A 16,419-nucleotide genomic window follows, 5' to 3' on the forward strand; every position below is an offset into this window, starting at 1 on the left:
TTCTATAATCTCTCTAGATAAAGATATATATATATATATATACATTTCCTGGATAATATGCTGCTTGAATCAGATCTTTTATGGTTTTGTGTACTATTCTGCACATATATATTAAAACCAGTATGAATATGCATGTGCTGTTACTCACTAAATTTGATTGGAGTATATTTAGCTGAGGTCATTTAATAGAAATGTTTCTTAAGTAAAACTTTTWAAAGTTTATAATTTTAGTTACGTTTTTACCAGGAAGACTTCTGAAGTCCAGAGCTTTCTAGTCATTTTGAATAGGAAAGCAGAGAAACTCCCCAAGTTGAAACACTCACATTTTTCCAAATGTCCCAATGCAGGCACCTTGCACACRTGTGCTGGGAGCTCCTGGGCACAACTGCTCCTTGCTCCAGCACCTGCGCCTTAGGAAGCCGGTGCTCTCAGCAGCTGAAACAAATGGCTCCAAATTCATCACAGCACTGAGGAATCTGGTTTATTTGTGCTCTTTGCACGATACACTTTGGGCAAACTGCATGGGCACAGCAGAGTAGATAACAAAAACTGTGCTTATAAAATACTCACAAATATGCAATTTCCAGTGGCTCTTAGAATATTGTGGATGACATCAGAAGGTCCAAAAATCATGGAAAGGGGTCTATGCTCTTCATTTCCTTTCCCTTTAACATAAAGTATGCATTTTAGAGTTGTAAGTTACTGTTATYGAGAGATACAACATTAGCCCCTCAGTCGCATTTTTGTGGCAGGATGGTGAAGAGCTAATATACAATCTATCCCATCTACTTATTTTGACAAAAGAATTGGACGTCCTTAGATAAGACCATTTCATTTACAACCAGCAAAGAAATGTCAGCTCTTAAAAAATAAATCTTCAGTGATTCCACTGCTTGTTTTGAATTAAATTCACACAGAATATTTCAGTCTATTTAGAGCAGAAATGAACATCAAGCTCTAATTTACGTCCTCATRTGCAGACTTGCTGCCACAGAGCGTTTGGCTGTTGGGAACGACGCAGAAGCAGCATGTTTAGTCATGTCCCATATTTGCTGGTGACTTTGACATGCTTTTAGCATTTGTTATACTATGCTAGCACTGCACTACCCAATCACTACATAAAGCCCAAATTACATTTTATAAGGTTTCTGAGTTAGCACCTGTGAATAATCACAGCTACGCTTGGACTTCGGTATTAGAAAAGACTGTTTGCTTGCATGTTCTTTTCAAGCAAGTAAAACTGAAAACATTTTTCACGGGCATTTATCCATCATAATGACATATCCTGCAGTGGCACTAGATTAAATTTAGTTTTAATCATACTGTAACATTTGTCAATAGTAAAGATTTAGCTGTAAGGCTCCTCAGCGTCCTCGGTGTCAAACCCAGATCTTATTGCGTATATATGTGTGTATTATATATATGTTATATATTACTGTTCTATATATGTAGCAGTTCAAACTGTGATAGCTTTAACATGAAAAGGAGCTAAGTGGATCCACACAGGCAATGTTTACTTCCAGAACAGCAGTGCTAAATCCACTATGTGAAACCAGGCAAACGCTACCCGGTCGCCAAGCGGCTTGCAGGGAAACAGTGCCCCCTGATGCCCAGCGAGACCTGAAATTACCAGCTGGGTGAGCTGGGAAGAACTGTGCGGATTCGTGCTCGGGATTTGTTGCCTGCCCAGGMTGGGGTTCCTGGTTGCTCAGTGCTTTTTTCCGTGTACACAGAGACCGGCCGTCAGGTCAAGCCAAGTGCCCAAGGCAGCTCCTCACTGGGAGCACCCAGCGGAGATGAACACGGCAGCGGGCTAAGCATCTACCTGCACGCTCATCACCTCCAACCGCTGCCTGGACCGTCATTTGTATTTTTATTTTTTTTCAGATTTCAGACTTTTCCTACCTATTATACATCATGAACTAGGAAAAAAAGGTGCTTTTCTTCTCAAGTCCTCTGGCCATCCCTGTCTCAAGGACGCCACCTCGGATGGGGCAGGTAAGCGCAGACTTTCTCCCCGCCTTGCAGCTTGCTGGGGAGCCGGGGCCCAGGGCATCGTGCAGCCGGGCCGCGTGMCAGACCCTGCTCCCCAGGAGCCCTGGGCTCCAGCCCCCACGGCGCAGCGCAGTGGTTAGCAACTATCCAAGGAAAAAGGACAGGCAAGGAGGCAGCGAGCCAGCGGCATGTGTTTCTTGCCACCATTCCGGAGGCATCTCAAGGTTTTCCTGGCAAGGAAAGTTTTTCCTCCCTTTAGCCCATTTCGGTAGGGCGCCCTGGACTTATTGCGCAATGTTACATACAAGTAGCTGCTTGCCTGAAAAGGTAACACCACAGCGTTGCCTCCCTGCTTTTAACCCCCTTTTCTCTCTTACGAGCTATGCTTTTGTTAGAAATGTTCTTTTTATTTATTTTTTTTCCTTCACATGTGTTTTTTCCTTATAAACGCGCCCTGCGGTGCCCCTTGGAGGTGCAGCTCCCTGCCGGGGATGCCCGAGGGGGCCACAGTGCTGCTGAGGCGCCGGGGCTGCCGCGGCAACGACAGCACACCCGCCCGGGCGCGCCGCAAACCGCATCGCTGCCCTCCCGCCTAGCAACAGCGCCCCCTTTCCTGATTGGCTGCAGGACGCCCCGCCCCGCCCCGGCCCCCTCCGCCTAGCGCCCTAGTGCCCGGGGCGGCACATGAAGGGAGGCAGGTGAGGGCGTCCTTGCCTTCCGATTGGCGGAGGCGTCCCCTCGCCGCGCCGCGATTGGCGGTGAGGGCCGCCATTTCGCGCTGGGGGCGGGGCCCGGGTGAGCCCGCGCCACGGCGCGGCCTGAGGGGCGCGTTGCGCAGCGCCGCCCAGCGCCGCGGCCGCGAGGGGCTCGCGGGGCCGCGGCCGCCGCCGGGCGCTGGTGGCGCATGTGAGAGCGCGCTCTGCGGCGCGGCCGCTGCCCGCAGCGGGGTTGCCCCCGCAGCGCCCGGCCCTGCCTCCTGCTAGGGCTTGGTGGCCCGCCTTGGACTTCGGGGTGGTGGTTGGCAACTTCTTCCTCTGTGCACGTCCCTAAAATGAGGCTTGTTGTGCCCCCCAAATGAGCCTGTCTCCCTTGGGTATYGCACCTCAGGTCCTGCTGGGTCATAGCAGCAGATGCTCTCTCAGAAGGGGGACTGGGATTTCCAGGCGCTCTATCCAAGTATTAAAAAAAATAGTAATACTTTAATGCCTTGTAGTTTAATTATAGTTCAGTGGCATTAAGTCCACGGGTGTTATTTAAAAAAAAAACACAATGACAAATAGGAAGAATGAAGATTTCTTGGCCTAAGCACATGTGTAGGGACTGTGTGGATTTGACAAAGTGCAACTTTTCCAATAAAGGCTTTTTTTTTTTTCTTTTCAAATTGGAATGAAGAAAATGTCCTTCCTTTGAGAAGAGCTTTATCTAATTAGAACTGCATTAAAGAAATCTACATAGTTGATTTAGGGCACAAGATTCAGATAATTACTACTGATAAAATTGATTTCTCCATGACCAAACCTACAAGCATTCCTGAAAATGCTTGATTTAAACCTAACAAATATAGACATGTACTGCTCAAGTTGACATTTTTTTGGTAACTAATCTCTCTTTCTTTCTTTAACAGGAGCTTTTACTTAGCAAAATGAAGCACAATCTGGTGTGCCAGACACCTCCCTCTGTCACTATCCACGTAAAATCGAGTGCATCCAGATCTCACCAGCAAAAAAACCTTATTAGACTGAAGCGTCCTACTTTTAAAGACCACCATGAAAATAGTGAAAAAAAGGCTCCTAGTCATAAATACAAACATCCAAAGGGACCGTGTCTAGTTATTCAGCGTCAGGAAATGACAGCTTTCTTTAAATTGTTTGGTATGTCAATAGGTATTGATGCTTGATTGAATTGTAGTTGAGTGAGCATGGCACCTAAACAGAAGGGTAATGTGAGATAATAACTTTTTACATAGATATTAATGGCATACATTTTATTGTTTTATATGTTTTATTGTTTTATATGTTTTATTGTTATATTTTAGTGTTTAAATCTTTAATGCTTAAGTTAAAAATACAAAAAAAAAAAAAAAAAAAAAAAAAGGCCATCAAGATGATGGTTGTAAATGAAACAAATGTGCAATACTTCCTTCTATGATAATTTGGTTCTATTTTCTCTCACATTTCAACAAAACTGTTTTTAAATGTAGTAAAAATGTTTTTAAATCCGTAGTTTTGTTTCATATAGGTTTAAAAAAGGCTGGATTTCCCAGCCCTATAAACAAGTTACTATGGGAGCAAAAATTTAGGGAGAGAAGTGGAATAGGAAGAAAAGCTGAGGAGTTCTAGCATGTCTCGCATTTGTATCTCTTTTATATAAGTATTTATACTTATTTAATTTAGAGAAGAGATTGATAAATAGCTGGAGACTATTTGGATTTTATTGAATTCTTCAACAGAGGAATCAATCAGAGAATTTGCTGTTAGATAATCGAGGTGCAGAGATCTCAACAGTCTATGGTTCATGGAAAATAATTGTATGATATCACATGGAGCCATGTACACAGGAAGAAGTTCATTACATGGAAGAAATGCTGCGATCTATCATCGTAGTTGCTGTTACTGAGAATAAGGGCGAAATCCAGTCACTGGGTTTTCTGTTTTGTCTGAGTTTGTCGTCTTCTCTTGTGTATTTTTTTTCAAATCTAATCTCTTGTTGTTTTCTTTAGTCTTTACTGGTAAGTCTAGCTTCTTTCCTTTTATTTAGCTTAATAAAAAGGCCATGCATTATATATTTACATATATTTTTTGTGGAAAGCATTTTTATTGCTTGAAATGCTACAATTGTCTGTTGTTGCAGATGATGATCTAATTCAAGACTTCCTATGGATGGATTGTTGCTGTAAAATTGCAGACAAGGTAAATGTATTTCCTTCTAAGTTAAGAGATTACATTTTGAAGGAAAGTCTGCTCTCAAACACTTGATACTGTAATGTGAATAGACTATTTTTTTTTCTAATGTGCTCATACTGAAGTTTCAGAACACACTTTATGATTTTCTCATTGATGAGAATGAACAGAATAGTCTAGTGAGAGATAAATGTGATAAGCATTTAGGAAATGTTATAGTGAAACAATATATTAATGCATAATAACAAATGTAACATTTTACATTTTACAACAGTATCTTTTGGCAATGACTTTCGTTTATTTCAAGAGGGCTAACTTCACAATTAATGAGCATACCAGAATCAATTTCTTTGTTGCTCTGTAAGTACTTTTAAATTATCTGGTTTTATTAGCATAAACCTTGCATAACTTTATTCCCCTGTTTATAGCACTAATAATTCTGATTTGCAATGAGATTTCTTTAATCATTTTGTAGTTGATTGGGTTCTATGTAGGCACAGAAATATAATCTACACATTATATACAAATAGAGGAAATCAGAGATTTATCTTGTGATAGTGGAACACGCTTGAGCAGCTTGAATGAGGGGAAATCTGCATTTGTGTGTAATAAATAGAGGGAACTTCTGTCTACAGAATTGTAAAAACTGCAGACTTTTCAAAGCATTGAAAAAAAAAGAATCTGTGTAGGACAATGCATGGCAGGCAGCATATTATGGCTCCCATTTCCTATTATAAAACCCATTTATATTTTTGCCAGATTTTTAGTCACATATATTGAAATAATGTTATGATGTGCACCCTAGCAATAACTCTGAGAAAAAAAAAATCAACATTTTTCAGTTAACTTTAAACAATAGAGATTGAAAATTTCTGAGGACTTCTTTTCTTCTGGACTATTCTAAAATTCCTAAGTTTTTAAACAAATGTGCAAGTAGGAATCTGTCTTTACCAAGCCTGTGTGCTGTACCCATATCTGTGTCATGCCTACAGAGTGATCCACCGCCTTCTTTCACAGTATAGTGTTTTTGTAAGAGCGGCTGGAACACTAGTGCAGGGAGAAAGATAGGCTGTTTCTTCTGATAAATGCCATTCCCGAGAGCATCCGCAGAGCACTGAGGATGAAGCCATTTGACTTCTCTAAGGAAAAGGGACAAAAGCCAGAGCAGAGGGGAGAAAGAGAGGATTACAAAGGGAAAAGGAGTCTAGTGAGACTGGGACCAGAGAGAAGATTGGGATTAAGAGCAAGTGAGAAAAATGGGGAGGAACCCAAAAGTTATAATTTTTTTCTGGTATGATTTGTAGGACTTCAGAATCAGGTGACTTTATGTTTTCCTGTTAACTGAGGAGAAGACCAAGAAGCAAAAGTGGCCCATAGTGAAGGAATAAAGAATTATGAATGTTAGAAAATGTTAGAATTTTTTATTTTTTATGAAGGTTGACCTATATTCAGTTGTTTGCTGCCAATTTAATGTAAGAAACATGATCTTGTGAGAATAGCTAAAATCAGTAAGCAGAAGATGTAAAGTTTAAAATTGTAGAAAATAGTTTTAAGATTTTCTTAGAAGATCAGTCAGAAACTGCTTATTACAACGCAAGGATATCTAGTTTGGAGAAAGCTGCTAGGATATGTTACTTTTTATATACCTACTCATTTAGCCAGCTTTAGCCTAATTTTTCATATAAGTTTATATTAACTTAAAGGATACAGATTGGGCTTCCTAAGAGAGAAAAGGCTGTGTTTTTGTTAGGAATTTTTCTCACAGTATTAGGAAAAAGAAATACTTTAATAATTTTAATGTATTTAATGTTAAAATAATACTAATATAACAATTCAAGAATTAATAATACTTACAGACACAAACATATATATGTTTGAAGGTATCTGGCAAATACAGTTGAAGAAGATGATGAAGAATCAAAGTATGACATTTTCCCATGGGCTTTGGGAAAAACATGGAGAAAACTCTTCCCTGATTTCTTAAAGTTAAGAGATGAACTGTGGAGTAGAATTGACTACAGGGCTATTGTAAGCAGACGTTGCTGTGAAGAGGTAGGGAGGGTTTTAACATTGTAGATACTGCAGCTACAATAATTGATCCCAACTTATAGTCTAGCTCCATAGAAATAATTTCTTCTCTACAATGTGTAGCTAAGCTATGGGAAACAAAAGAGGCATCTAAAATGTCATGACACGCTTCTTGCAAAGTTCTGTATTCAAACTACAGTCTTTGAAACTCTACTTTTAGGGTAAACTAGTTTTACATTGTGCTACTGTTAAAAGTAAACTTTCTATTGAGAGAATTCTTCTGTTTTATGCAAATATTTTTATTCAAAACTTACCATTGGCTGCTTGACTTAATTCACCTTACAAATATTTTATTGTGTCTGCTTTACAAATAAAAAAGTACATGAAATAAAATCTTCAAATAAAATATCTATCACCTCAGGTTAGATTTTAATCCTATTAGAATTAATAGTGTAACTTCGCTTTACTTTGTAAGGTAATGATTTTTCAGTGCATTTCATAAAAAAAAAAAAAAAAAGCCAAAGGACAAACTTCTGATATTCTCAACATTCTCCTGCAATTATATGCATTGTTATAGGCTACATTTTTTTCAAACGTAACATGGGAAAAAGACACTCCTCAATTTTCAGATGGAGTATTTCTATCTGGAGTAGCTCTGTTCTGTTTTAAGAATGTAATGTGGACTACCATTCATGGCAAAAAAATATCATTTACTCCAGCATCCCATCTCTGGGCATGGGATTAGATGCATATGGAAAAAATACAAGGGAGGAGGCAAGCGTATGCCCAGCACACTCTTCCAGCGATCACGGGAGGATTATGATGATCATTCTGTAATTCTGAGATTGCTTTAGAGGCTTGTGAGCCAGCATCTGGACCACAATTAATAATCCACAAAAGACATCATCTTCAGAACAGCATACTAGGCATAAACTGCTATTTGTGATGGCTTACGTGAACATACAAGGCTGTAAACTGTAATGTTTCAACATGTGGTCATAACTGGTTCAGTTAACCTTGCCTAGGGTAGCAAACCTTCTAGCAAGACAGAAGCTAGTAGATAATGGATATCTATTATCTATCATCACCTCAACTGTCCTTAATTCTGTGCCACAAATGAATTGGATCCCTTGTTTTCAGCTCTGTGTTTGCCAGCTGTTTTGATGGTTTCTGATGAATGGCTATTCTGGTAGGTCATGGCTATTGCCCCAACACATTACATATGGCAGCGAGAACGCTCTATGCACCACAGTGGAGCTGTGAGAAGCTACAACAAAGCAGAAGTGCAGCTGCCACGAGGACCTAGCGCTACTCCCGTAGACTGCTTGCTTTGTGGTAAGAAAGGAAGATTTGTAGGACTAGGATTATCATCCTCCTCCTCTTCATCTACGGGTACTTTTGAGATGATGGAAACACATCTATCCCAGGATTTGAAGGACACCTTGCCAACTGAAAAAATGCTGGTGGACCCTCCTTTTTCTTATGCACAAGGTATGGTTTAATAGCGCAAGTATTTTTCAGTTAGTTAGTTTAGATCAGTACTAATAAACCCCATCTCTCTGTATCATTTAAATTTTTTAAAAAAAGATATGCTTTATTCAACTAATGGCAAATTGGCCCTTTCGACTTCTGAAGGGACTGTTAAGTCCTTCTTGGTATGTCAAAATACAAAGTCTGTGTTATCAGAAATCCCTTAAGAATGCAGTTACTTTGGTGAAACTGTGCTTTTAATGCCACAGATTGTTTCATTTATACAGTGTGACTCTCCGATACCCCTTCCCTTTCATAGTGGAATTTTCTGTTGTTTCTCTTGCTTTATCTATAACCAAAAGGAAAGTGAGAAAAAACTTCACAGGTGTACTTCCTTGGGCATAATCATAATGTTTGAGAAAGGCTGTTAGCTTCCCAAATGTTCTAACTCTTTACTGAATTGGTGAAAAGTGAAAGGAACCAGCGTGATTTTATATTTACAATAAAACGCGAGAACATCTAGTTTATGGCTAATGATGCAGTATCAGCATGTAGTCAATTAACTTTGCTTACATGTAGGCTGTGTGTTACTCATCCTTTTGGGTAAATTTTTATAGTAAAGAGGCAACAGGCTCAGATACTTTGGTATCATATCTGAAGTCATTTTTGCAAAAACAAATTGTTTTAATACGTCTTGTTTCACAAAAAAAAAAATCCACTTTTTTCATGTTTTGTCAGTTTTGACTTCCGACAAGTACCTACTGCCTTGGTCTGCCTGAGTCTGTTCAAATTATCCTCACCTACTCTAGCAGGTTTTGGAATCTGTTCTAGATTAGACCCTGATCTGCATTCTTCCATTATAAACTAAACATAATTTGTATTTTAAATAGTTAGGATTGGTTAGAAGAAACAGTAAAATAACTGTGTGTCACACGAATTAGAAGATCCTTGATGTGAGTGGTGTTTTGAGAAAGGGCAAGCTCCTCAACTACTATCGTTAGTTTGTTATTAAATCGGCTGTTTGCATGCGTCTCAGTCTTGGACAGCATTTGTATTAGATCTTTTGTGGCTGGGCTTGAAGAGTGAAAAAAACAGTTTATCATTAAAAATTATATAATGCAATAGAAACTCTGCACATAAGGCTACTTAAAATTAGTCACCTGAGCTTCATTATGAGAAGCCTCTATTATATGGAGTAATTATTGAGCAAAATTAACTATGTTACTGTTAAGATTGTAAAAGACTTCAGATATAAATTAACTGGAGGAGCTGTTTAAGGCCTCAGTTCCACAAAGATTTATACAGGTATTCAACCAGTATAAAATTCTCAGTATGAGATATTAAATGGTTATAGTTAATTTACATCTCTATTTTGTATTTGAATATGTCCTTATTTTATATGCAACTTTTTATTATTATAGTAGGATTGTGTTATTTTTATTGATCGACAGCTTCAATACAACTGTGATCCCAAAGGGATCCCTTTCAACCATAAAAAGTTTTCATTTGAACGTCCTTTGAGAGCTATTGCATTTTACATCTGACAAAGGTCAAAACAAATTTTGTTCAGTATGTATATGTATTCTCAAATGTTCAAAATGAAGTTCACAACTGCAAAACTTTCACAGTCAGCAACTGGTCACCTTATTGAAATCAACACAGCTTTATCAAGAAGCGCAAATTCAGTGAATTTCAGTTTCTATTACAGTAGGGCAAACCTATTTCTTAAAGGAATTGAGCCACATCAGAAGTTAGAAGTTGTTTCCCTTAAATTTCAAAGAGCAGAATTTGATCAATTATTTTCTTACCAATATTTTTTTTTCCTAATTTCTGGTAGACAATCATAGTCTGTCCAACAAAAGGAGACGAGGTAGCACCCTGAACCAAGACAAAGCCATGGAATGGTTTACAAGAAATGAAGAATGAGATACATCAAATGAGACAGAAACAGAAATTCCGTTCTTTGTGCACCAATCATACATGATAGGTTCTGTTAAAACTTCTCCTTCAAATTGTTCATGGGATGTCAAAGTTCATATGCGGTAGAAATCAAAGCAGTAACTCTTTAAAAGTTAAACAATTTGCAAAACACAGTGGTCATTTTCTGATGTTTTATTTTATTCCAATACAATACCCAATTAGCAGCTGATATCTTAGCAACATCAAGAAAGTGGTGGTTGAAACTTTCTCAGCTTGGTGAGGAACGCTAATTAAAAAGAACAAAACATATCACTWCTTCAGTATTTCAATATTCAATAATTTATTGTGATATAATGAAACCATAAAACTTATACTAACATGTCAAATGCTGGCACAAAGATAGCATTTCTGAAAATAAAATACTACTAAATATTTAGGATAAAAACAAAAAATATTTTCCAAACTTCTCACCTGAATGAGAATCCTGCCAATAAGATGGTCTAGCAACATAAGGCACTGAGGAGCATGTTTCAGCATTGTCAGAAAGCGATTCTGTGAAAAGTAYGCATTTTTTAATATTTCCAACAGCTTTAAAAACTACAGACATCAGACTACAGTTATCAWGGTGTGTTACTTTTCCTTGCTATCTTTTCATTGTTTTTTTTTTTTGTTTGTTAAACTGTCTTCTTATCCCTTTTTTGCTGTAATATATACAAATCTATACTAGAACAACATGTATATTTTGGATTTGCTAGAATAGCAAAAACAAAAGATTACAAAACAAAACACATGGGTATCATGCCCTCCATGAAATCCTAAACCCATGACCATCCTTTAAAGCAGCAATGGGCTGAGTATGGATGAATGAATTTTATATACATAAAAAGTAGCTAAGAACAGGAATAAATACAGTCATTCTTAATTTATAGACCATAATTTSTTTTTTAGTTTAGATTTTTTAATAAGATCTCTAAAGAGCCATTAATACATTCTTTTTTTAAACCTGCTGAAGTAAAGGTTTTCTAAAATTTAGTCTGTTCTTCATGAGATTATCCTAGCTGATYTAAGAAAAGAGACTGCCTCCTCCTATAAACTTGTGCTTTCACTCTATCCTTAGACTATCACATTGCAGTAAGTGTAATTCATTAACAGTAATGGTCTCACCATCGTATTCACTTCCTCTGAGAACTGCTTGATCCTGAAAATGGATTTCTTCCTGTTCTTTCTGTTGAGGTTCTTCCTCAGTATTTTCTTGAGTTTCCATTATTTGCGTTGACTTGGAATTCTTGATTTTAGCAGGGATTATTAACCATTTTCTGTGTGTTACATCTATGATCTTTTCACACAAAAAAGGGAGCTTGCAGATCCGTATTCTGTCTAAAAGGGCAATAACCTGCGTGATGCTTTTGGAGAAATGCAAAGGATAAAGCAATATTTTGAAAACTGAAATCGAAAGATCAATTGCTGATCTGATTATTGTTGCCTTTGTCATATTCTTTACCGAGTCCTTCAGTTTTAGGGAAAAGGAGCTGGAAATCTGACTACTGAATTAGAAAACAATATACAATTATTTTGGAGATGTGATTAACTGAAAACTTCCACTGTCCAGAGCGAGAATGTTCCCTAAGTAAAGATTATAGTCAAATGTAACTTATACCAAGTACAGCTCCTTTAAAAAAACACTTTTGTTAAATGTTTTGGTAAACATTTAATGTTAGCTGTATATTTTTAAAGATTTTTTTAACAGTTTTAGGTGATGCCTGATTACATTTGTAAATGCCAGAATTAAACACTTACTTTGCTAAATAAACAGCGCACACACCGCCATGCTTGAGACTTGGACGTATAACAGGCAGAGCAGCTTGAGGGTTAAGCATATCCAGAACTACCTGCAAGAGAAAGATGTATATGTTTCTAATAAGCTTTAACACATATATCAAGTTTTCCATAATAACACCACTTCCAAACAGTATGTTTATATATGGAAAATGAATGCATACAACAGCAGTGTATTATTGCCAACATGATTTTAGTCCTGTCTTTGAAGATCTAATGGAAATGTGAGGTTCATATATTTAAAACAAAGTCCATGCTTACTTGCAAATGAATTTCTATTAAACGAGCAAGTCACATTGGGCCAATATTGTAGTTCTGTATTAACTTAAAAACTCCCAATAATTGAACTCCTTAAGTTGAGATTACTATAAACCTATAGAAAAACAATATAAACATGTATCAGCATCTTCGGGTGTCTACTTTTCAAGTGATAAAAAAGATCTTCAGATGCTTCCCTATAATGAAAAGACAATACCAAAGTGTCAGCGTCCAACTTCCTGTTTGTTCTGGGGCTTAGAAAACTTTTGTCTTTAGTATTACCTGCATCTGCTGGAAACCTATTCAAACAGTAGAACAGTTTAAGATGTGGCGTCTAATCTTTCTTCTGGATTGTTACATGTAAAATTTCAAAGATGTTATTTTTACAGTAGCCGTTTTCTTTCTTTACTCAACCTGTTTAACATAACTGTCATTTGTTTGAAGTGTTAATACAACTAGATTGACTTCTTTATATGGGAGTGATACTTCCCAGTTGTTTCTGCCAACACACCTCCTTTCTATGAAATCAGGATATAAAAAGGAGAGCTGGCTGTAGCATCCCTTACTCAAATGCAGACCGTACTAACATTATACACTCTATGTACTTGACATTAAAGTGTTCACATATAAATATTTTCAATAAARCTATGTACTTTTCCTAATGTTTGAGAAAGATTTTTATTTGATGAGGTATATGTCTCCAAAATACAACAAGTATGTCTTTGCTAATCAGTTGTGACTGAACTGCAATATTTCTACATTACGGACTTGTCATCCTTCCATTTGGGAAAGTATAGGTAAACTTTTCAAAAATCCTTATAGCACAATCAGATGAAGAAAAACCCCGCAGTGTTTTCTTGATGAAGATCTGATTGTTTTTGCTCAAGATAAACTACACATGGGAATTTCCATTGCAAGTGGGAAATAAGAGATTTAAATTTATGTAAAAAGAAAAATGTCAATTTGTGTCATGGATGTGGGGATTTTTTGGACTTACTGCATCAAATGTTACAGATTTCATATCCTCAGCAGCAGTTGTAATGTCCTTATGAATGAAATCCACGTTATCTGGCCACTCTTCCATATGTCCTATCTCCCATGAAGAACGCCACTGCCTGTAATTCTTCTTAGCTAAACTGTGATGATCTTCTCTGATTTCGTAACTTAGGACACGTCCTTTGGATCCAACTTCAAATAAATACAGCATACCAAATTTACTACTTTTCCCCCCATGTGTAGTAAAGGATTTAGAAAAAAAGCAGCATAGTAAGTGACAGAGGTTGTATATGTTTAAATCTCCACTTCAAGAAATAATTACATATRATCAGTTGCAATTTATTATTTATTTACATTTAAAGCAAACCCATGTAGACAAAGTGCTGGGTAATTGTTTTATAGACTGATATCCACCAATCCACAGATGGAATAAAGCATAGTTATTTTAGTCCCAATTGTTCCTAGGATGTCCTCCCAGAGCACCTCTTGCAGTAGAGATGACTTGAGCATCTGGACCCCAATTAATYTGTAGCCTTCTGCTCTATCTATCAGAGCAGGCAGCTGAGAAGGCTGCACTGTAGGTTGCCAGTTGCAGGAGTTAGGAGTGGGTAAGACAGTTGAYTGGTCCTCTTGCTGCTTACTTCTARAAGTGGCAGTTAGAAATTCTCTGATAAACCTATTTTTACAGAAGCTGGTTATTTTCTATAGATAGTTTGTCCTGTCTTTCCCATCTTAGGGTAGAGGAAAGGATAAGAACTGCCACAATCTGTTAACTGATCTCAAGTTTCTCMAATGTGCTCTTTGATCTACACAGACTTGTGTTATTTTGCAGATAAGGTTCTGGATATTTTCAAGCCATTTGAAGTTGGGGCTACCAGATTTCTTCCCTATTACTCACTTGATTCCATTGTGAATCCATTCAAAAAACTAATACAGCAAAAGCAGGAATGGGTTTTCTGCCAATTTTATCTGATCTTGCTCACTCTTGATCAGAGGCCAGGGTAAGGAGGCAGGATTTCAGTAGTGCCTTCCTAGATCACCTTAAAGAGTTGTAGAATTGCCGATTCCTTATGACTCAAGAATTATAACTTTGGAAATGTTTGAAGAAACAAATCATTGGGGAACAGAGTAAAATCTTCTTGCTTCCTCTGCACATCTCTTCCCTTTTCATTTCCTATATTTTGAAWTTGAATTTTGAGAAAATAAGAACAAGCAATTAAAATAGCTGGACAAAATCCTTTATTATTGTGATGTTTCAGAATGGTACACTCTAGTGTGTACCATTGAGCATACATATTCTTAATTTTACTTTTATCCTTAGTAATACATCCTGGCATCCCATTGGATGGTGGCCTTGGTAACATATTTGCTGAATACTAAGCTTCCTCAAAGCATTCTGCTAAAAAGAACTTGTGCTGTTATTAATACATATGAAAAGACTAGAGAGCATTGCTAAATGGAAGAGTAAATAAAAAATCATTACTTTTAGTTCTAAGGTTATTTAACAGTCTTAAGCCAAAGAAAGTGATTTGTTTAGTTTTGTCTCCCACAAAAGAATGAGGTTTTTCTTTTCTTTTTTCTTTCTCTTTTTTTTTTTTTTTTTTTCAATCTGGGATTGATATCAAGTTTAATCTCCAGGGAAAATAATAACTTTGGGGAAGGCTAGCTATCCAAATCAAGTGCTAAAAGAGTCAGATGGTGCAAGTGTAAGGCAGGACAGCATGGCCTGGCGGTGCAAAGGCTTTCTACCTTTCAGAGCACCTAGATCAAATCAGAATGAGTGTAACATAAAGCAACAGGGTATCCACATAGCCATTTTCACCAAGTAAATCAACAATTCCATTATTCATGTGGTACAGCAACATGAGGAAAACTAGGAAAAGCAGGGAAAGGGAAGAAAAAAAGCTAACTTTAAGCCAAAGCCTCAGACACTGAAATGCAATTTTCTACAGTGACCACGGCTGGCACTTTCAGATACGTAGTTTCAGTGATGGTGGCTTGTAGTGATTCTCTGTACTAGAGGCCTCAAAACAGTRTTGAAACAGTGTGTTGAGTACTGGCTCCACACTGATCTAAAATCATCAGAACTGACCTGAATATGAAAACTGCATCAAAATTTAACAAAACAACCTCCGATTTTTGATTAACAGAAGGGCCACAAGTGATGGGAGAAACGCACTCCTCCTTYGCCTGCAAAATCCAAGACCTTACCCGCTCTTGACAGAAACAGGCTCAGAGCACCAGATCCACTGCCGCTCTCCAACACGGTGTCCCCAGGGTGCAGGTCCATCATGGTGAGCATGGCGCTCACGTCCTGCGGGGTACAAAGCACAGCCCGTTAGCGGCCTGCAGGAAGGGGCTGGCACAGGCCATCCCGCAGCMTGGGCGGCAGAGGAAGGGCCCCTACCTTGGGGTAGGCGATGGTGGCGCTCCGCGTCATGAGCAGCGCATACTCCTCGAGCGAGGGTCGCCGCACGAGCAGCTTGAGTCCGCCCGCCGTCCGCACCAGCTGCCCGGGCAGCCGCCCCACGATGTCGTCGTGCGGCAGGAGGCCRCCGGGGATGGCGAGCGTCGCACCCGCCGCCAGCCGGCACAGCAGCTTGAGGGCGTCGCGCTGCCGCCGACTCAGCTCCACGAGCGCCAGCTCCCCGGCGCGCAGGGGGCTGCCGGCCGCCGGGGCGGCGTCCGCAACGGGCACCGGGGCGACATCCGTAACGGCCGCCGCCTCCTCTCGGGCCAGCAGCCCCCTCACCCGCTCCAGCGGCGACAGCGACGCCTCCCAGGCGCGGCGCCGCCGCTCCCCGCCGCCGGGGAGAGAGGAGAACGAGGGGAAGGGAGCGGAGGGCGCCGCGGCGCGCCGCCACAGGCTGCGCCAGGCCCGCATAGCCCCGGGGAAARGCGCGAGGGCGCCACGGCCGTTAACGGCCCCGCCACGGCCGTTACCCGTCGCGCAGGCGCCGTCACTTCCGCGGCGCGGCGCGGTGACGCGGCGGCGGCGGGGAGGGGAAGGGCCGCG

At 39.3% G+C, this 16,419-nt stretch overlaps 2 protein-coding genes across 2 annotated transcripts; one reads left to right on the forward strand and one right to left on the reverse strand.

The window, feature by feature from the left end:
• The first annotated feature begins 3,637 nt into the window (after positions 1–3,637).
• On the forward strand, positions 3,638–10,344 carry SPDYA (speedy/RINGO cell cycle regulator family member A). The gene is made up of 6 exons (XM_026048078.1): positions 3,638–3,866; positions 4,846–4,904; positions 5,170–5,255; positions 6,776–6,947; positions 8,117–8,414; positions 10,231–10,344. Exons 1-6 carry the CDS (start codon positions 3,638–3,640, stop codon positions 10,317–10,319), a joined length of 933 nt encoding a protein of 310 aa, XP_025903863.1. The 3' UTR covers positions 10,320–10,344.
• Positions 10,345–10,365: 21 nt separating this feature from the next.
• TRMT61B (tRNA methyltransferase 61B) lies at positions 10,366–16,287 on the reverse strand. Its single transcript, XM_026048077.1, has 7 exons — positions 15,811–16,287; positions 15,615–15,717; positions 13,405–13,595; positions 12,111–12,202; positions 11,478–11,716; positions 10,785–10,865; positions 10,366–10,599 (listed from the first exon to the last, which is right to left on the reverse strand). Exons 1-7 carry the CDS (start codon positions 16,285–16,287, stop codon positions 10,556–10,558), a joined length of 1,227 nt encoding a protein of 408 aa, XP_025903862.1. The 3' UTR covers positions 10,366–10,555.
• Positions 16,288–16,419: the final 132 nt, after the last annotated feature.

This window comes from Nothoprocta perdicaria, unplaced genomic scaffold, assembly GCF_003342845.1.
Source record: "Nothoprocta perdicaria isolate Ctin4 unplaced genomic scaffold, notPer1 scaffold_51, whole genome shotgun sequence".
NCBI lineage: Eukaryota > Metazoa > Chordata > Aves > Tinamiformes > Tinamidae > Nothoprocta > Nothoprocta perdicaria.